Source organism: Artemia franciscana, chromosome 11 (assembly GCF_032884065.1).
Source record: "Artemia franciscana chromosome 11, ASM3288406v1, whole genome shotgun sequence".
In the NCBI taxonomy this organism is placed as follows: domain Eukaryota; kingdom Metazoa; phylum Arthropoda; class Branchiopoda; order Anostraca; family Artemiidae; genus Artemia; species Artemia franciscana.
This window is the reverse complement of record NC_088873.1, coordinates 37,796,987-37,819,839: the sequence shown is the minus strand read 5'-3', so window position 1 is coordinate 37,819,839 and position 22,853 is coordinate 37,796,987. Positions and strand designations below refer to the sequence as shown.

General features: G+C 35.2%; 1 protein-coding gene across 7 annotated transcripts in view; it reads left to right on the top strand.

Moving 5' to 3' along the window:
* The window catches only part of LOC136033178 (threonylcarbamoyladenosine tRNA methylthiotransferase-like), a 70,170-nt gene extending 56,834 nt beyond the window's left edge, over positions 1 to 13,336 (top strand). For all 7 annotated transcript variants that reach the window (XM_065713874.1, XM_065713873.1, XM_065713872.1 and 4 more), the window contains 2 exons: positions 7,050 to 7,196; positions 13,092 to 13,336. In XM_065713874.1, coding sequence (XP_065569946.1) covers positions 7,050 to 7,196; positions 13,092 to 13,328 — 384 coding nt within the window. In that variant the 3' untranslated portion in view covers positions 13,329 to 13,336. The remainder of the gene's footprint in view (positions 1 to 7,049; positions 7,197 to 13,091) is intronic.
* The last annotated feature ends 9,517 nt before the right edge of the window (positions 13,337 to 22,853 follow it).

Below are 22,853 nucleotides of genomic sequence, written 5' to 3'. Positions count from 1 at the left end.
TAAATTTTTTATTTTATTTTTAAATTTTTAATTATGTTAAAATTCATTGGCGAGGACATATGATACCAATGGTTTTTTTTCTCTTTCACTGGGTCAGATCCAGATTTTTATTTTATTTCTATTTGTTCTGAGTTTAAATTATATCGTTGTATTGGGAGACATAAATGTCTATAATCTAAGTTTTGAGATCTTTTTAAGAAATACTCGAAAATTACTTTTTCCTGAAACAACATCTCCTGAAAACAAGAATTCATATCTTCTAGTTTCTCGTTTTGATAAGATATTAGCGACGGCTTTCAACATTGGGACTCCAGGCATATACCCTTTGGACTCCGGGATCGATTTGTTGGACACTAAACTCGGACTACAGGACCCAGAATTCCAATTATTGAGTCCCAGAGTTCTTTAGGTTGAATTTTGAATTTCTTAGTGGTAATACCTGAGGTTCCGATACAGGTTCGTTGTCAATACCTAATAAGTACAAAAAATCCAAAGTGGGGGTCTTTTTTTCAGGGACTATACTACTAAGTGAATCTGATCAATATTAAACCCATGACCCGTTTTTAGGATTAGTGTTTTTGGGAAAAAATGATTTTCGACTTTTTGAAAAATTCAGAAGGTTACAGCAGAGGAATTTGGGGTGGCGTTTCCGAACAAAGGGTTTCCAAACAATTTGGGTAATTACCATACAATAAAAGTCATTTTAAAGTTAGAATTATTTCAATATTTGGCAACATTCCTTTATTCAGGTTACTTCGAACGTTTTGTTTTTCTTTTGCACTGAGCGTAAGTCTTTATCAAAATATATGCTTTATCTTTTTGTTTTATTCATTGGGTGAAAATCACCCCTGGTTCAACCCCCCTCCCCTGGATAAGGCCATGACAGTTGCAGTTAATTAATTCTGAATCAAGCCTGGACTTAAAAAATAAATGCCCAATTATTCGGCAAAGAATGTTATCGATCATTCATATTCAGAAGCTGTTCTTTTCTAAGTGTCGCTTCTGGCCTCTCTTGTGCCCGGGACAAAGTCTTGATTAGCCCCCCCCCCATCCTTCTATCTCCAACAAAATTTTCAGCCCAAATTTTAGCAAAATTTTCATTTGTTAACAAAACTATTCTAAATTTATTAATTAGTTAATAATTTTTTTTTATATTTTAAATTTATTATTAAAGTTGTTTTATTATTGCAATTATAGTAATTTTTTCGTAATTTATTTTCATGTTATCAGTCGAGCATTAATATATGAATTATTTATGATTAATATCTGCGCCCTCTATTTTATTTACGTAAAAATAAAATTTCAAAAACTATATAATTGTTATCAGCGTTAGATTATTTATTTAAAATCTTGCACCCCCCCCCTTAAAATTTCTACGCCCACAGCAAGTATCCCCTCTGTCCCTTCCCTAAAACCACCTCTGTCACTTATAATGCTATTAAGAAGTAAAATCACTGTCCCTGTTTCCATATAAAAGGATTCAAATCTTACGATTCCTGTTTACTACTACTACTACTACTAACAACTCATCGCAGCACCAAGCCGCCTGAGCCCAAGACAGCTACGCACGCTCCTCCTCCACCCCAATCATATTTCCCATTCTTTCCCATGTCCTTTAAATCTTTCTTTATGATGCCCTCCCACTGCAACTGCTGATGACCTGCTGTCCGTTGAGCCCTGAGACGGTTGGCCGAAAACAAAAATCTTCGGCAATTTTTCAGCCTTCATCCGCAGAACGTGTCCTAGCCATCTCAACCTTTCTCTCATTATAGCCCTAGAAAGCGGGATTGAATTACACTTTTCGTACAATCTAATTTTTGAAATACGGTCAGTCAGCCGGGTACCCAGAACAATCTGTAGGCAATTTCTTTCGAAAACATCTAGCAAATCTTCATCCACTTGTTGGAGCGCCTTTCATGCTTCAGACCCCTATATTTTCGACCAATGTCATCACTGTAATTTCCAATAGCCTTGGCCATTACACTTTCAGCATCTTCACTGCTTCAACCGTCTTTACTAATAATACTACCAAAGTAAGTGAAGTTGTCAACCTGATCAATCTTTTTGCTACCCAACGTCACATTTTCATCTTCACTTATTCTTAGCCTTAGTGACTTAGTCTCCTTAACATTAATTTTCAAACCTTTTATAGCACCCTGATCTCGCAAAACCTCTAAAAGTTCATTCATTTTGTTCACACTTTCATCTAGTATGCTTAAATCATCAGCATAATCTAAGTCTAGGGGAGTTTTTCCTCCCATTTGATTCTGTGGTCTCCCATTGCCCTTTCTGTGCTCCTTAACACGAAGTCCATCAAAATGATCCATATAAAGGGGGATAGAACACAACCCTGCTTACTCCCGATTTAATACAAAACCAGCTGCTAACCTCATTTCCTACCTTAACCGCAGCAGTGTAATTTTCGTACATAGCACTAATCACTTTAATGTATTTGTCTGCTATACCGTACAAGAATAAGATCTTCGCTAAAGCTCTTCTATCAACAGACTCGAACGTCTGCTCATAATCTATAAAACTGAGGACCAAAGGTGTTTGATAACTCAGGCACTTCTCAGTTATTAACCTAAGAGTGAAAATTTTGTCGACACATCTACCTATTCTAACCTTATAGGTAATGTAACCTTATAGGAATTATAGGTATTCTAACCTTATAGAATAGGTAGCGGTGTCTTTGACACCTCTACCTATTCTAAAGATACTCTGTTCTTCTCTTAAAACTTTGTCTACAGCATCTCTCAGTCTAAAAAGTATCATATTACTAAGTAATTTGTTACCTACAGAGAATATATGACTAATCGAAAAATATGGCTTCAAAAGTGAATCAATGTGCTACAATTGTGTGTATTTCAGCGAGTGAATAAATTGCTTATGCCTTATTCTTAATTATTTTTCTTTGTTCTCCGTTTTTGTCGAAAAAACCATTTGCATCAAATTTGAAAAATAGGATTCGGCAGAAATAAAGTTGAGTCTCAGCTATGAAATGATACCAAAATTGTCTTTTTCGGTGATGTATGACAGGTCTCAGAAACCACGAACAATTGCATACTAAAAATTACCTGCAGAACATGAATCGAAAAGACAGGCCGAAACAGATAGTTGATAGGTCGATAGGCCAAAACAATGAGCATAAAAATTAATACCATCAAGGACATCTACTTTTTTTATGTTGTCAAAATCAAATGTTTCACTGTTAACCAGTGGCGTATTTTCGTCGAAATCCTCGGGAGGGGCGTGTAAAGTTGGAGCCAATTAGCCTAAATCAAGTGAAAATGAAAGGGGAAACTTGGAAATGAGCCATATAGTACAATAAAGGTACTATAAAGATATCCTAAAGAAGACTAATCCGTTTCTGTGGATGCTCAAATTATGGAGGCTTATCTTAGTTGAGACAAGACTTTGAAGAAACTAAATTTCGGCTGGGGGGTAAACAGAGACAGTTGTCCCCCCTGCCCCATATCAAATTACGCCCCTGCTACTAACATGTATAAAATGAAAATTCAGGGCTACATATTGTAAAACGGTCGGAAGTTTTGTCAACTGAAAATATATTATATAAGTGGAATTTATTATTATGTTGGGATCTTTAACAAGGCTTTGGTAATGGAAATACTGATTGATGGGAAATCTCAAGTTGGGCAGAATAAACATTAATAAAAACCAACCCTTCCTCTAATTTTAGGGGTCATGGGGGAGAGGGTAATTTTGCCAAAAGAAAACCAAAATAGTTTTATAATCCAAACGATATTGAAATAGTCCTACGTATTGTAAAGGTCTCATTTTCTAAAGGTGATGTTGCCAGTCGGAGAAATGTTTTTTTTTTTTTCAAAAATTTACTTCTTTACATGTAAGGGAATTATTGGGGTGATTTAATGAAGTGCTAAAGCATACTAAAAAGTTAATATTTAATATGTTTTTATTTGCTTATTAAATTTTGTTAATATATTTTATCACTTGAAAGTGATTATATTTTGAAATCATATGCATCTACTGCTTTGATACTACCATATTATATTGGTGTTTGTCGTTAACTCTAATTTTTTTTTTTACCGTGTTCAGTTGTTAAAAGGTTTTGCCCTTATGCCGCGTTCAGATTCAAAAGCAGCCCAATTTGTTATCTTGACGGATTAGCAGTGAGTTTTGCTTTCTCTAATTTTCTTCTTTTTTTTTTTAATAACTGTCTGACTCATATAACTGTCAGATTAACTTGTCAGTTTAATGTTCAATAACTGTCAGATTAGTTTGATGCTTGTTAACTTATTGGGTATGTAATTGGTTAAGTTAAAATTTGCTTAACCAAATATATTTCAAAAATTTTTAAAACTCAGAAAAGCTTAATTAAAAAAGATCTGCATATTCAGTTGTGCAGTTTTGTTAGCAGCGGTTTGTAAATTAAAAAGCAAAGAAATATGGATAAAAAATCAGCTAAAAAATGCCTTAAAATCAGCTAAAAAACAGCTTAAAAGACGTAGATTTTCATTGAAGGTGTTGGTTGTCTTTGGTAACGAAGAGATTGCTAATGTTTGAATTTTTTGGAAGAAAAATGTTGTCAAATTTACCGAATTTGTTTTGCTTATTTATTTTCGCGCTCCAACCTGGTAATACTGACAAAAATATGGTAATGTGAAAATTTCATAATTTTGAAACAAGTAAACGACAATTCTTATAAAAATGTTGAATACACCTAAGAAGGATCCAGGGAATTGAAATTAATGCAATGGATCCAAAATTGATTTTTCAAATCACAATATTAACGTTCCCCATCTAATTCTTCTTCTTGTTTTTGTTTTTCGTTGTTTTTTATAAGAGTAGTCATTTTTTCGTTTCTTTTTCTCTCTCCCTTTTTACTTTCCTCTATATATGGGAGAAGGGAAGCTGAAAAGAGTATAGGAAGGGAGCTGGATGTCCCCTAGCATGTTTTGAACCTGCCCTGAATGTTCCAACTTAATAACCTCAGCCGTTCTTAAGAAACTGCAGCCATATCTTTTTGATAAACTGATTTTTTTCAACTTTTTGAACAAAATCCCTTTTCTCATAATTTCGATCAATGTTAAGGGGAAGAGGCATTTAAATTGATAAACAAGATAAGTCGTGGTCTTCAGATATAAATAGACCTAAGATGAGCCCGGGGGGGATTCTGTCCTTTGTCCTTGGTATTTTCAGGGCTCAAGATTTTATTATTAAAACTGTATTTACGCAAAGTATTAAATTTCCGGTAGAGAGAAAGAGTTGGGAACAAAAAAAAAACACTTGCGCATAAATTTAAATAACTCGTACCTCTACTAATATTCCGCATATATAAATTCAGACCAAAATCACTAATTTTCAGTTTCAATCTACCCAAACAAATAAAAAAACAATCAAAAAGATCCAATTTTATTACCTTTTACTCAACTCGTCAAGAGGGGAAAAGGGACCAACTCCCCAAAATACGTCATACATAAAGGCGGGCATACGTATAAGGTGTAATACGCATGTGCATGTACAAGTACATACACATACGTATTACCAATATACACAGACATATATGTACACATACACATACTTATTCAATAATTACATCTTCATTAGGCATTCCTTAATTTTATTTTTTAGTGTTGGTAGGGGAAGAGATAGGTTACAATTTTAACCAAACTTATTCCATGCTATAACTAAACTACTTCTAAGTGAAAACGCGATCTCTCGGATTTAATTAGCGGCTGACGGACCATACACTGCCTCCTGGAGTGACGACATGAATCCACCTCATCCAATACCTGTAACAGCCCAGATTCATATAAATATGCAGGCAATGCCTTCTTACGATGCTGAACAACAGAATTGACGGGAATATTTCAAACTGATTAATTGGAAGGATATTCAATATAAAACACATACTTTGAGTACTTGATTTGTTTAGTTACAAAATAGGAAATGAACCATGTTCTTTCAGTAATCGTAATCCTTTATTCTGTTGTCTTTGAAGTGGTAGTAAGTTGCTTCTAAATGTATTCGAATAAACAAGTAGGCAATATATAAGGTAAGAATGTACTAAGCCAAAATAATCGGACCTCAATGCATTACAAGGTAAAAAAAAACTTCAGGTGATGCATCATTCCAACATTTCTGCTTAATTTCAACTGAAGATGGCTAATATGTTGTTTGAATGACAGGTTTTCATAAATGATAATTCCTAAGTATCATACAAAGCTAACGCGCTCAATACCCATGTTGTTTTAAACCACAACTGACTGGAGTCCAGGACAAGAAGTTGAAGTCTGAGAGGAAATAATAAATATCGTCTTCTCAGAATTTGCTGTCAGAAGATTAGACTTAAATCGCAACAGAATTCTAGCAATTGACTGACATATATTTTCCCAAAGCATTAGATCATTAGGTCCAGAGACACCACGTCCCGTATCATCAGCAAACAACACTGTAAGTCCAAGATCCTTTGAGGATTCACCCAAGTCATTAACATTTAATAAAAGCAAGAGGCGAAGTACAGATCCTTGAGGAACTCCGACATTGTTCGACTGCTGCCTTGTTTTTGATGTGGAGTCACCATCAGCAACGAATTTTGTCCGGTCTTGTAAATACGACATAATTAAAGAGCAGGCTGGTCCTCTTATTCCATAATGATGCCGTTTATGTTGCAAAATACGATGGCAAATTGTCTCGAACGCTTTTTGATGTAAAAAAAAATATAGTAGCTGGAATATCACCCTTATCTAAAACGTCATGAATTGACTGAGTAACAACTAAAAGTGTATGTTGTGTACCATGGTTCCTGAAACCAGATTGTGACTCGAGAAAGAAATTAATCTTCCCTAGAAACGAAACCAGACGATTATATAAACAACTTTCAATAAGTTCAGAAAAAGCCGATAAAATCGAAGTTGGACGGTAATTACAAGGATCATTTGAATCACCTCCCTTATTTAACGTAACTATCCTAGCGGCTATAAGTCGCTTTTGTGCTTGTCCTTTTTATTCTTTGTCATTGTTACTTCAGTAACTATCCTGCTTTACTAGGACATTTTCTTTTTCAGGGTAAAAGTCGAACTAAGCGCCTATCAGATTTATTTCACACTTATGAACCTTTTCGTGACCAGATCGGGGAGATGCAGACTGTTTTAGTAACAGAAATTTCAACTGACGGGAAATTTTACGTTGGACACAATAAGCAATATGCACAGGTATTTATGGTTTGTTCTCCTTTTTGTCTTGTCTGATTATAAAAATAGCATAAGTTCGACTTACGCACATGTTTGCACAATGGTATGTATTTTGGTCATATGCATGGGTATGCGTTGGTCATATCCGGGGTATGCTTTTCCCCGGGAAGGATGATCCTTGGATGCCTCCTTCTATGCCCCCCTAGCCTCTGTTTACACCTATGCTACTATTGCTATTACTACTAAAAAAAATCACTGCAGTCACTTAGCCGCCTGAGGCCAACATGGTTACGCACGCTCCTGCTCCATCCCATTTTATTCAAAGTCTCCCTCTTTACACCCTCCCAAGAAGTTCCACTTTCCACTTAATCGTTTCTTACAAAGTCCTCCCCGCCTCATTTGGGGACGGCTTATTTGTGATTTTCGTTTGGCCGTAGAGGGTCGGCTGAAAAGGATAATAGACAAGGACGTTTTGGGGAAAACGGAATGCAAAGTGCAGCTAGGGCTTAATTTTCAAGTTCAGTTTATTTGCTTCGCATTCTTTTTTTTTGAATTTAAGCAAAATTTATTAATTTAAGCTTTTCAGTTTTTAGTTCCAAGAGTTTTGACAGATTTTGTTGCTCTAACACTGTCCATTTTATGAGATCAATTAAAATAATCTGCAAAAAAAGTGTTTCTAAGTAAAATAAAGAGCCATATTCAACTTCAGACCAGCTGAAATAAAGTCCTATAATATTTCAAGCTCAAAACGACCAGAAATTATTATTAAAGAATAACTGAAACCCAAAATGAACAGAAATTAAAACAAATAATCATGTCAAATGTAAAAATAACACATACTAATATATACGAATAATTAAATCTTGAAACGAGTAAAAATTGAATTAAATATTCAAGTCAAATTTAAAACGAACAAAAATTACTACAATTGAGGCAGATACGTCCTTGTGATAACCTAAATGCACATAGTGTCTTTTGATTTATTTTGACATCCCCTCCAACCTACCCTGAATTTTCACTTTAATATTAGTCTTTTCTTGCATTGCGTAATCTAAAAGCCCTTTGCCCGGGGGCTGTTGGGTGCATGGCATTCTCAGAGGCATCGTTATTAGACCTTTTGACTTTTTAAAAACAAAGTGGCTATTTCATAATTTTGGTCAGTGTTGAAGAGAAACATCTAAAAAGGACAAATGGGTCCTTTGCCCTCCAAGCACTGTTCAACATGTCATGAACTTTTCAGCTGAATACCTTTAACCGTTCCTGGGATGTTGCTGATGTGCCCTTTTGAAAATCAGAATGCACATAGTGTGTTTTGATTTTGTTCAACATCCTCTATAATATTTTCTAAAATTAGTCATAGGCAGAAGTAGTCGCAGTTGCAAGTTGTCGCAAGTAGTAACAGTCACATCTAGTCGCAGTTGTAGCTGCAGCAATGTAGCAATAGTGTAGCAATAGTGTAGCAATGGCGGTAGTAGTGGCCCTATAAGTGGCCCTATAATAGTGTAGCAATAGTGTAGCAATGGCGGTAGTAGTGGCCCTATAAGTGGCCCTATAATAGTGTAGCAATAGTGTAGCAATGGCGGTAGTAGTGGCCCTGAAAGTTTCAAGTTAATAAACTTGGCCGATCCTAAGATATTTTAGATTCACCCCGTTACTAGCCTGGAAGCACAAGGTGTCTTTTAAGTTAGTTCAGTATCCCCCTTAACATTCCCCGAAGTCTCACCTTACCACCCTTAGCTTTTTCGGACACAGCCAGGATAAAACCTTCCCCCTATCTCAATGATAATTTCTATGTGTAAATAATTGGCAAATTATGTAATTTACTGTCCTTTCCCTGAGGGGTGTGGGGGGATTTTTGTCCCTGGAGGCATAGTTATTAGACCTTTCGACTATTTTGAACAAGTTGTTTTTTTTTAATTTCGGTCAATATTGGGGAGGGGACATATAAATAGGGCAAGTGGGGAAGGGGCTGACTGCCCTCCGATAAGTTTTGAGCCTCCCCCTGAGCGTGTCCTGAAAGTTTCAGCTTAATGCTCACAACTGTCCCTGAGATATTGTTGGTACGCCCTTTTGGCTACCAGCATGTAACAGCGTGTTTTGATCAATATCTTTTGACTTTTTTTACTTTATCTAACAAAATATACAAAAATATAAACTATTACAGATATAAATTACTGCGCTAGGGAAAAATTTAAAATTTACGCTAGGGAATAAAAAGGAACCTACATAAATTCCTAGAAGCATCCTAGACTAATTAAGATAAGTATAGTGATAAAAAAGGATAAAGACAATCACCTTCTCCCAAACACCCCCGGGGTAACAACCACCATCCAAATAAAACTCCATCTAACTCCACCCCTTCAACCCGTACCTCCTTCACCCCTATAATCCACTCACACACCCCCTGAAAAAAACTAATTCCCCAAGAAATAATTTGTTAATCTATTTTTAAACTGGGAGAGACTAAGCCGCCCTAACACTTACAGGAAGTGAATTTCATAGAGAAGGGCCAAGATACTTCAAAGTATCCTACTCAAAATTTCCTGAAAATAGTCTAAGTAAAAGTAGTGACAATCCTAAGTGGTTTCAGTCACTGTCGCAAGTAATCGCAGTAACAAGTAGTTGTAGTCGAAGTCAAAGTTGCAGGTCACAAGTAGTCACTGTTGCCAGTAACCTTAGACGGAGTCGAAAGTTGAAGTCACAATAGCAGTTGCAGTAGTAGTTCCCCAAAAGTTTCAAGTTAATACCCTTGCCCGTTCGTAATATATTGCAGGTACGCAGTTTTGAAAACCTGGATGCGCATAGGGCCTTTTGATTTAGCTCAACGTAACCGTCAACATTCAACAAAAATTCACCTCAATGCCCTCAGTAATTGGGACATGCCCAGATTCAAACATTACCCCCTTTCCAAATGATGTCCTGCATATAAATATGGACAAATTTCATAATTTAAATTTTCTCCTCCGAAGACTGTGGGGGACATGATTGTGAGACCTTTCGACTATTTTGATCAAAATGGCTCTTCAGAATTTCTATTTTTGCGGATGGGGACATATAATATGGCAAGGGCCCTCCGATCACTCCACATGCCATAAAACTTGCAATTTAATACCCAAACCTTTTTTGGAAACTCAGGATCAAAAATAACGCCCTTTCCCAATAAAAAACCTTATATGTTTACAATGGACCACTTGCATAACTTACAACTCTTACCCCAGGGGCTGTGGGGGTTATCTTATGATTGGAGGCATAGTTACTTGACCTTTTGTTTATTTTAAACAGAATACTTATTTCACAATTTTAATGCAATGTCTTTTGGGGAAGGGCAACTAAAAAGAGCATGGAAGGGGCTGGTTGTGCCCCGAACAGTTTTCAACACCCTCCTCAACATGCTTTCAAAGCTTCAGCTTAATGCCCACAACCGTTCTTAAGATATTGCAGATATACCTTTTTGATAAAGTGGATGTACATAGTGGCGTTTAATTGTTTAACACACCCGTCAACATTTCCTGAAGTTTCACCTTAATAACCCTAGCCTTTCCGGACATAACCAGAATGAAATATTCTCCCTTTCCCCCTAAATATTCTCGCTATGGGACAGAAAAATGTGTTTGGGAAAAAATTAAAACACTTTCTAAAGATGTACACGGTGATCCTTAGGATTTTTTAGTTGGTTCATTGAAATAAATAAAGTTAATAAAATAAATAATTTCTTTTAACTGACAATTAAAAAGTCTTAAATTGTCGGTTTTGTAATTTTCTTTTTTTTTTCTTTTTTTTTCGCTGAGAAAGGCTCCCGGGCGTGGGGCCAAAATATTCGGAGTATTTTTATATTTTTTAGTTAAAGTGTAGTTTATATATTTGATTTTTGTTCACTGCTTTATAGAATTAAACCTGTTTTTTCTTCAATCAATTTTTCGTTAATAAAATAAATTCAATAGTCAATTATAAGCTCAAGCTATCCGCAGTGAAATAAAGATCTCCCAACAATTCACCGCCTCTTTGACTCCTTATAATTCATTTCAGTTGTTTTATTTTTGTTACTTTTCAAGGCCAGACTAGCCAGCACAATGGCTAAAATACCGCCGAATTTGTGCATTGTCTACAACACTGTTTCTCTTTGACTCCTTATTATTTGACTCCTTATTATTCATTTCAGTTGTTTTATTTATTTTTATATTGTCTATAACACTGGTTCTATATTAATTGGTAATTGTAATGTAATATAATAATCGGCTATATTTGTCTATCTGTCTGAAACTCAACATAGTGACAAAATCGTAAATTGCTTTCGTGTGACAAAGTTAATCTAAAACTTGAATGGAAGAAGATGAAATTTAAATTTTAATAAAATTTCAATGAGAATTATAAGGATAAAATGTGGATAAAATCAATATTTAAAAAAATTAAAAAATAAGATTAAATATGGTATAGAAAAATTTCTGTGGGAAAAATTAAAAGCAGTTTTTCTAAAAATGTACAAGGTGATCATTAGAGCTTGTAGCTTGCTCATTGATATAACTGGATCGAATACAATAAACTTAATAATAAATTAAAAAATAAAGCTTTACTTAGCGAAATAAAGGCCTCCCAACAATGTATCGCCTCTTTGACTCCTAATAAGTCTTTTTTTTTTTTTTTTTTTTTTTTTTTTTTTTTTTTTTTTTTTTTTTTTTTTTTTTTTTTTTTTTTTTTTTTTTTTTTACTTTTCAAGAGCAGATTAGCCACCATAATGGCTAAACTATAACCGAATTTTCGACGGAAAAGTGAATTGTAGTGACAACACTTCTTCTTATATTAACTGACAACTTTAATGTCGTATATAATAATCGCTATGTTTGCCTCTCTGTCTAAAACTCAACATAATGAACCAAATCGCAAATTACTTTCGTGTGACAAAATTAACCTAAAACATAAAAGGAGGAAGATGAAATTCTAATTCTTACACATTTGGATGAAAAAATTTCTGTGCGAAAAATCAAAAAAAAAATACTTCTTCGATAATTTTACAAGACGATCGTTGTATTTTGTAACATGGCTCGCTCAAAACGATGCTTTGACTGGATCGAAAATTCTTGCGACTAATAGACGCCTTTCCACTGACAAATCATATATTCTTGAAAGAAAATTCAGAATTATCAGCGGAACAGCGTTGTCTTAAACCCTTGTTTCTCCTGCGACTCTGGAGACACCTAGGGAATTGACGTGGGGTTTCCAAGAACAGAGGGTTATTAGTGGAACAAAGAAGTTGAAATTGAGTCTGTCAGCCTAGTATAAATTGACCACTTCTGCGAACAATTGCTGTGAAAGATAAATTTAAAACAAAATTCATGCATCTGTATTTAGGATTGTCTTAAACAAAATATTTTAATTGTCTATAAGATAAAATATAAATGATTATCGTGCGGTTGTATCTCTGGGGCTATTTTGGGGGCAAATTTAAGTGTCAAATCAAATTTCATGAAAATTTTTGCCGCCTCCTCTTGGCCCATCTCTATTCGTGCCTGAATACCGAGAATTTCTTAGATTTTTCTTTTGGTTGTTACAAAATTATGAAGTTTTGGGGCGTCATCAAATTTTCGTCAGTGTTGCCACGTTAGACTGTGAAAACAAATAAGAAAAGCCAATTTGATAAATGGGACATAGATTTTTGTCTAAATTTTATCGAATTGCAAACTGGAGAACAGAAAAATCGGTAAATCTGTAATTAAAGACTCGCAAACTGGCGAAATCCTCGATCGTTCTTTCGAGTAAAGCGGTAAAATTCAAATCAGGATTAAGGACTCACGTCAGTAGGACAGCGTTTTTACGCAAGTAGGACAATATTTACAATCTGGATTATGGATTTAGTCTATTTTGCCAGTGAAAAACCTAGATGAATAGGTTATAAAGGTTTAATGGTTTATAATTTTGTAGGTCCTTGTACCAATGGAGCGAGAATTCATGGGTCAAATGGTCAAGGTGAAGATAGTATCAGCAGGAAAATTTTGGATGGTTGGGGAGCCTATCAGTGTAGAATATGCACCGAAAGATGTCTTATCAGTGTTGTCAAGCACAGTAAAGACAGTGCTTTCCCCGAAATTTATTCTACCTGTTTTGTCTTGTTTAGTGCTTTTGAGAGTTGGTTATATCGTTTTTAAATATAGGAAATAGGTCTGTTATTTAATGGTCTTGACTTTGATTATACCTCTGCCCAGGGTAACCTTTTCCGAAACGGGTAGATTCATCAGGTTTTAAACTAGTTGCTGAAAGCGTCATTTTCTGAAACGACGGAGTTACTACATAAATCGTATTATATTAAACGACCAATAACTGTACATCTAGAATTCTTCTCGAAAACGGTACTATATTTTTTCTGAAAATTGGCATACTATCATTTTTCTAGTTTGAAAAAAAAACGATCTAGATGGGTCACGACTTTGGTAAAAATTCGTTTAGGGCCTGAGCGCATTCGACCATTCATTTCTAAGGAAAATCATTGGAATCAAACTCTGTGATCGAGTCAGCAAGTATGAGCTCCTCAAAATTTGCATTCAACGTTATGAATTGGCCACTATAATCAAATAAAGAAGACTGCGATGGTTAGGCCATGTACTTCGCCGCCCACAACACACCTTCGTCAATAAAGCCCTCAAACGTAAGCCTCTTCCGGGATGGAAAAAGCGACATGGAGGACAGAAGAAAACGTTGCTTGCCTGCATGAAGGCACACCTAGCCCCACTCGACGGCTTCAAGAAGTATGGAGGAATATGGGATAACTCCTGATTCGAATTGATTGAGCCACTGACGAGTGACCCAGACTCTTGACTTACCACAATGATGAAGCTACTGGACTCTAGGGAGAGCTAAGATGCTTGATTCCTGCTACAAGTACAAGTAATTAAGTTTAGGCCCTTAATTTTGAAAATTCCTTTTTTATATGAATGACGTTACAAATACCCAAGCGTCCAACACCCTAATGGTTTTACTTTCTACAGCGAATAAAATAAAATGAAATCTAAGTTCTTTTGTGAAACAGATTTTAGAACATTTCTTTTTTTTAACGAGCGAAAATCGGTCCCCTGGTACTGCTTAGAACCTTCGTGCAAAAAGTTAAAACCTTCATGCATTTTGTCTGAAAATACTTTCACTTTCACAGTGCTTTCACTATCCCCGAATTTCTGGGGATTTCCCCAATAATCGGTCTTCTCAAAAAAAAATCGGTCCCTCCAAAACCCCCTTTTGTTCAGGGTTGCCACCCCTAGCGATTTATCACTAGCGACAATCCATCCCTAGTAACTATTACTTTCACTTAACTTGACATAATTTTTTTACTACTTTCCAAAGTTTTGTCTCAATTATTCACTACAAATAAAAAACCCGACATAGATCATTGAATTACTGACCTTTCTTCTTATGCTAGTAAAAGCATAATGTTTGCAATACTATTCCATTTCATCAAAGATTCTCTGGTGACTCCTGGTAAAGAATTCCATTTGAACACATTTACGTTCAGTGTAATCCTGAGAGAGTTATTTTAGGCAACTGGACCGTGAGTTTAAATTTTGTCTTCTTTTGCTATTCTGTTTAATTTTCGAAGGTCTGAAAAAGTAAGAGAGTTAGATAGAAAAATTATTCTAAAATGAAAAAGGGAAAGCATGGCACTTGTGCAGAGAAGGGGGGAAGGGGAATTTCGTGATAAATTCTGAAATATTTTCATTATCGAGCAGTAAATTAGGTGAACATACCGATCGATACCCTTTTTAAGCTCTTTCAAAATAATAACCATTGTTTTACTTAGAAATTATTAAAACGATCAGAAAAGGGTCCATCGTTAAATGGACCCTTTAAGATGATACCCTTTTCTCTTATTTTCTACAATTTGGTTTGAGTCTCATTTTCTTTTACTCTAGGTTTTGGGCATAATACATTAATCTTAAATACATAATAAAGGAATGTGTGATAGAATAAAAGGTACTTATGTATTATACCACCAACACTCAAGTTTATGCTGCGTAAAACCTGAAAACAAACCGGTTTATCTGTTTGTAGTTTTATTGTTATCTGTTTATTGTCCGGTTTATTGTTTGTAATAGCTTACACTCAGTGGAAAACAAGTGGCGGGTGACAGAATGCAGTAGAATCATAAAATTTGGACTGTATATTTGCACATTAGGGGGGGGGGTTTAGTTTAGATCAGGTTTACCCATCCACCTCCTAATGTGCAAATAAATAGCCGAAATTTGTTTCTAAATTATTATACTTCCATCATGTTTTGGTATTTGTCATTAGGATCAATCTAACTTCACTTCTTGAGTGATAATGGTATAATACAAAGGAATTGATCTTTTTTTTCCAGGAATCTCAACCACTTAAAAATTTGTTGAATTTTGCTTCGTTTGGTATGTAAAAATTATGTAATTTTCTTTTTTCTTGAGAATTTTATTTTGTATATAACATTTTATCTTCAAATGTATTCTGCTCCTCCTCCTCCTCTCACCATGGCTACTCTGGTGCCCCCTGCAATATTTTTGGCTGGCTTCCATGCTTGATTGAGTGGCTCAACTGCGGTCTTAGATCTTTTTACGGTCTAGGAAAGTTGTTAAGTGAATTAAGTTTTACAGAGTAGATACTCAGCTCAAATTAGGGTATTAATTTTTTTTTACAATACCTAGGCCTACCTTAAACATTTAACGTTTGAGCAATTAAAAACCCTATATGAAGGCTAACCCTGAGATAAAAACAATAGAATAAAAAAAAATGTGGTAGGATTGGATTTGCAATTCAAAACTTTTCCAAAATGTAATCTTCTTACCATAAAAATTACAGCTTAAACGGAAGCGACCCCAAAACATGATTCATAAGAAATAGTATATTATAGACGAAAGTAAAAATTTGGTAATTATTTCCAGATTGTTTTCTTCTGAAGTTTTATATCATTTCTAGATATATATTTTTTATATAACAGTTGTTTTATCTTTATTTCTTACTCTGCTACCTGATATCTGTGTTTGAAGATTGATCAAATAGTTCGTGGTAATGAACTGTAAGTAACTCAACCCAACAGGAACCAAAACTCGAAAAAGAGCTGTCTTCGTTTTTGATATTCTTTTTTTCACCAGGTGATGTATCTCTTCTGAAATATCTCTTCTAAGGAGATGTGTGTATCTCTTCTAACGCTACTGCTTTTTAAAACTTGTTCAAACTTGTTCAAACTAAAAGCTCATTGAGTTTCAAAGTCGCTATTTAAAAATTTAATTTTAAATCATTGTTATTATTTGTCCTTGTGGACAAGTTTTTACTTAATCCACTTCTTTTCAACTGAAAGTGAATATTTGTCCAAATCTCGCAAAATAGCTAAGTTCTCACAAAACTGTTTATTCGTCATTTGAAAGAATCTTTAAAGGGCTGGTAGCCATCAAGGTGTAAATACATCACTTCATAAGAAATTGTATATTGTAGCCAAAAGTAAAAACTCGGTTATTATTTCCAGATTGTTTTCTTGTAAAGCCTTATATTATTTTCAGACTTTTTTTTACTAACGGTTGGTCTTTATTTCTTACTCTTCTACCTGATATCTCTGATCGAAGACTGATCAAACAGTTCGTGGTAATGAACTGTAATTAACTCGGTCCAACAGGAGCCAAAACTCTAAAAAAGAGCAACTACAAAACAAAAAGAGCTGTTTTCGTTTTTGATATTCTTATTTTTTTTTTTTACCAGGTGACGTATCTTTTCTGAAATATCTCTTCTCAGGAGATGTATGGTAGCCACATCCATTATGAAGCTGGGATATTAGATTTGCCCTAATCTAATCCCCAAAATAAACAGAAAATTGCTGCTACACTGTAATGTGGCTGTATTAGGCTACTAATCTTCCACGTTCCAAGTTTCCACATTACCTGTTTTAACTGTATTTACACATTGCCCTTTTAAGATTCTTTCAAATGGCAAATAAACAGTTTTGAGAGAACAAATATTGAGAGGGAAAATATTCACTTTCAGTTGAAGAGAAGTGGAGTAAGTAAATACTTGTCCATAATGACGAAGGATAACAGTAACTTAAAGTTAAATTTTCACATGGCAACATTGAAACTCAATGAGCGTTAAGTTTGAACAAGTTTTAAAAAGCAGCAGCATGAAAAGAGATAAATCTCTCCAGAAGAGAAGAGATACATACATCTCAGGCTCGTAACTTTTGATGACAAAGACTAAATTTGATGAAACTTATATATTTAAAATCAGCTTGAAAATCCGATTCTTTTGATTTGTTTTTTAGAGTTTCGTTTACTATTGAGCCGGGTCGCTCCTTAGTACAGTTCGTTACCACGAACTGTTTGATAAAAACGGAGATTTTTGGAGGTTTTTGGACGGTAACGAATTGAATTGTGACAAACAAACTCAAAAGTAATTTTCGGACGGTTCTTAGGGGAGAGTAATTTTTGGTAGTTTATTAAAAACTTTGGAGGTTTTTGGACGGTAATGATTTGAATTGTGATCAACAAACTTGAAAGTAATATTTCTTTTTTTATTATTGATAAGACTATGATTGTTTAGTATACATTTGCTTTTGCTTTGTTTACAATTTAGTTTTGCACTCAGTAATGATAGTAATTTATGGGTATTAACTAGAAATGGGGCAATAGATAGTCAAATCTTGAAAAATTAAGATGTTTGTCAAAATAAAATTTAGAATTGCTTGCTTTGGAAATGTAATCAGTGAAGAAAGCTATAATGTTTTACAGACAAGAGCACCAAATACAATGTGGGGGGGGGGGCTTTTTATACATTTAAAGCGGTTTTTAATTCAAGATTTCATGTTGTTTTTGTTTTTTTTAGATGGAAATACCTTTCCATCCAACGAATCAGTGTTTTTGCCAATGGTCAATGACTCTTAAATTAAAAAAAAACTCGAAATACATTTTCCAGCTTTTCGGCAATCTTGTAAAGTTTATTTTGTCTAATATGCTGCGTTTTCAATTACCAGAACTGTAATTTAGCTGGAACTTTTGAATAACTTCTCATCTTTAGCAAAAAAAAGAATGTGAAATTAAATTTAGAACATATTCTTTTTTTAATTAAAGAATAACGTTGAATTTGAAAAGGAAAAGAAATAATCATGCATATGGGATAATGAGGAATAATGTACAAACTTTGGAAGATTAAAAATCCTTAATATCCGCCATTTCAAAAATCAAGTTTTTACAAGGCTTAAAAAAAGGTTTATCGCTGAAAAAAACGTGTTAAATATTTCTCTTATGTTAAAGTGTTTTATTATTTCATAATGTTAAGGGGAAGGGGTACTCTAATTTTTTACCCTTAACTCAGCGGGCTCGCATGCATTCTATTGTAGTGTTACTCCTTAAAATTTGGAAATGCCCATCCGGTAAAATGACAAAGATTTTATACTGCTTATAAAAGAAAAGAAAATAATAAAACATACAAGAAAAAAAAAATAAAGACTTTACTATAATCCTTACTTTAGGGGAGTTCAACCAGGACTCGAATGAATTTCTTATTTTTATCTCACTTTATGTATCAGTAAAAAGAAAAAGAAAGAGTCCTGGTTGAACTCCATTGAGTAAGGATGCTAGGACCTTTTTAACTGTTTTTTAGTTTTAATGACGCATTTTAATGTAAGTTTCTTTTATTTTTTCATCTGTTGTTTTGCTGAGGACGGCCCTTGGATATAGGGTCAAAATATTCATTTACCGGTAGTTCCACTCTCTAACAGAATTAAATAAAAAAAACAAGTTTTTTAACTGAAAATAAGGAGCGACATTAAAACGAATAGAAATTACTTCGTATATGAAATGGGTTGTCCCCTCCGCAATCCCTCGCTCTTTACGCTAAAGTTTGACTATTTCTCTCAACTCTTCTTTTTAAAACAGTAGAAACCTTTAGCGTAAAGAGAGGGGTGTTGATGAGGAAGCAGCCCCTTTCTATACGAAGTAATTTCTGTTCGTTTTAAGTTTTAATGTTGCTCATTACTTTCAGTTAAAAAACTTATTTTTTTATTTAATTTCTGAACGTTTTTGAATCAATGCACGTTTTGACTTTGGCTCTCCGCAGAGGAATAATTAAAACGAAATTTGCATATTTATTTTTTTGGCTAAATGGCTTTCTCGTAGTTTTGATCGAATGATTTTGAGAAAAAAAGGAGCGGGGGAGGAAGACTAGTTGCCCTCCGATTTTTTATGGCACTTGGTATTAACCAAGTGACATATAGCAGTCGCCAATTCTGTCGGTCTGTCGGTCTGTCTGTCGGTCTGTCTGTCGGTCTGTCTGTCGGTCTGTCTGTCGGTCCCGGTTTTGCTACTTTAGGCACTTCCAGGTAAGCTAGGACGATGAAATTTGGCAAGCGTATCAGGGACCGGACCAGATTAAATTAGAAATAGTCGTTTTCCCGATTTGACCATCTGGGGGGGAGTGGGGGCCCGGTTAATTCGCAAAAAATAGAAAAAATGAAGTATTTTTAACTTATCAGCGGGTATTTGGATCTTAATGAAATTTGATGTTTGGAATGATATTGTGTCTTAGAGCTCTTATTTTTAATCCCGACCGGATCTGATGACATTGGGGGGAGTTGGAGGGGGAAAACCTAAAGTCCCGGTTTTGCTACTTTAGGCACTTCCAGGTAAGCTAGGACGATGAAATTTGGCAAGCGTATCAGGGACCGGACCAGATTAAATTAGAAATAGTCGTTTTCCCGATTTGACCATCTGGGGGGGGGAGAAGGGGCCGGTTAATTCGGAAAAATAGAAAAAATGAAGTATTTTTAACTTATGAGCGGGTGATTGGATCTTAATGAAATTTGATGTTTGGAATGATATTGTGTCTCAGAGCTCTTATTTTAAATCCCGACTGGGTCTGATGACATTGGGGGGAGTTGGAGGGGGGAAACCTAAAATCTTGGAAAACACTTAGAGTAGAGGGATCGGGATGAAACTTGATGGGAAAAATAAGCGCAAGTCCCAGATACATGATTGACATAATCGGAACTTATTTGCTCTCTTTGGGGTAGTTGGGAGGGGGGGAGTAAGTCTTAAAAATTAGAAAAATGAGGTATTTTCAACTTACGAACGGGTGATCGGATCTCAATGAAATTTGATGTTTAGAAGGATATCGTGTCTTAGAGCTCTTATTTTAAATCCCGACCGGATCTGGTGATGGGGGCGGGGAGTTGGGAGGGGGAAACCTAAAACTTGGAAAACACTTAGAGTGGAGGGATCGGGATGAAACATGGTGGGAAAAATAAACACAAGTCCTAGATAGATGATTGACATAAACGGAACGGATCCGCTCTCTTTTGGGTAGTTGGGGGGGGGGGGTTAATTCTGAAAAATTAGAAAAAATGAGGTATTTTTAACTTACGAATGGGTGATTGGATCTCCATGAAATTTGATTTTTAGAAGGATATCGTGGCTCAAAGCTCTTATTTTAAATCCTGACCGGATCTGGTGACATTGGGGGAAGTTTGGGGTGGGGAGACCTAAAATGATGGGAAACCCTTAGATTGGAAGGATTGGGATGAAACTTGGTTGGAAAAATAAGCAAAAGTCTTGCATACGTAATTTACATAATTGGAACGGATCCGCTCAATTGCGGGGGGGGGGGGGGTAATTCTGAAAAATAAGAAAAATAACGTATTTTTAACTTACGAAGGAGTGATCGGATCTTCATGAAACTTCATATTTAGAAGGACCTCGTAACTCTGATATCTTATTTTAAATCTCAACCGGATCAAACGTAATTGGGGGGGGGACAGTTGGGGGGACCGGAAATCTTAGAAAATACTTAAAGCGGTGAGATCAGGATGAAACTGGATGGGAAGAATAGAAACCTGTCTAAGATACGTGACTGACATAACTGGACCGGATCTGCTCTCTTTGGTGGAATTGGGAGGGGGGAGGTAATTTTGAAAATTGAGGTATTTGTAACTTACGAAAGGGTGACCAGATCTTAATGAAATTTGATATTTAGAAGGATCTTGTGCTATAAAGTTTAACTTTAGGTTCTGACCTTCTCACAAGTGCCAAATGAGCTCTTGGCTCTTCCGACCTCGTCCAAATGAGCTCTTGGCTCTTCCGACCTCGTACCATATGAGCTCTCGGCTCTTCCGACCTCGTCACAAGTGCCATATGAGCTCTTAGCTCTTGTTGGTTACTTAAAAAGGCAACTAGAAGTTTTAATTTTTTACAAATGTTTTTATTAGCAAAAGATATACATAACTTATAAATTAGCTTACGTAAAGAACTTTTGTATTCTCATGTTTTTATTACATATAAGGGGTTCACCCCCTCGTCAGCACCTCGCTCTTTACACTAAAGCTTAAATTTTGTCCCAATTCATTAAGAATGACCCCTGAATCACAAAAGCCGTAGAATAAATAGTTGAAATTACTAAAAATACTTTAGCGTAAAGAGCGAGGTATTAGGAGGAGGTGAAAATATTCATTTACCGGTAGTCCCAATCTCTAACAGAAAAATTCTGTATTGTTCCACTTGTTGGTGTGTTTATGATGAAAAGGCAGTGTGGTCTTCGTCGTTATTTACGTCAGAACCAAAACGAATTTAAAAGTCAAAATCAAGTGCAAAATAGAAATAGAAATTCACGTTTAATATAAATAGATAATCACAATAAAAATATATTACAAAATAGAATCATTGAGCTAATTTAAGACACAGAGCAGTAACTTTATATCTCGGTCATGAGTTTTATGCACTAAAATAGCACGCATTACCAGACGCTCAAAGAGCACTTATAATAAAACAAGGATAATTATCCAAATAGTAAAACAACAAGACAAGGGATACTAGGTCTGGTTAAGCTTAATTTTATTGTTGAGAAAATTAAGTTTTAAAATGCAACATCCCCCCCCCCCCAGGCGTTAAAGACGCATCTCGAGAATTTATAACTTTTGAAGTATATTCCACAAGCCACTTCATTAGTCGCGTTAATTCAAAAAATTGCGGGGGGGGGGGCAAAATGTATTTGTCTAAATGTAGGAGGGGGACATATTTTTCGTTTTTTATTATTGAAAATGCCAAAAAAGGCGTTTTTCAGCGAAAATATCAAAAGAGTGTATTCCAAAATTTAGAGAGGGGTGAATGAAGAAATACCCTGCTTCTCCCAATTAATGTCACTCATTTCAGCTTTGATAGTTCTAAAGGTAGTATGTTACATTCATTGGCGTAACTTACGAGCAGAGTCAGAGCCATTTTTACCAACTTAACTGAAAATGAGAGCGAAAACTGAAAAATGACCCATAGTACCATAAAGGTAAAGATATACTAAAGAAAATCCGTTTCTGCGGATGCTTGCAGGTTTATCTTAGTTTTGACAAAATTTTAGAAGAAACTAAATTTCAGCTGGGAGTGGGTGGGGGTGAAACGGGGGTCTGTAGGGGGTGGTCAAACCAAGTTCTGGGGGGGGGGGGGGAGAATTGCCCCCCCACCTGTCCCATAGGGATTTAAGCCCCTTGTTACATTATCTTGATTTTATAGGAAAGCAAAAAACGAAAAATACTTTTTGAGAGCTAGTTAGTGAAAATTGGCTTTTGGAACACACACTCAATAATAAGAATTTAATGTAGAAATCTACCACACTATTAAAATAGCTTGCATGAGATGAAGCTTTAATTTTAATGTAGAAATCTAGTTTTCTTGCGAAAAAATCATAACAATCCTGAGGTTTTAA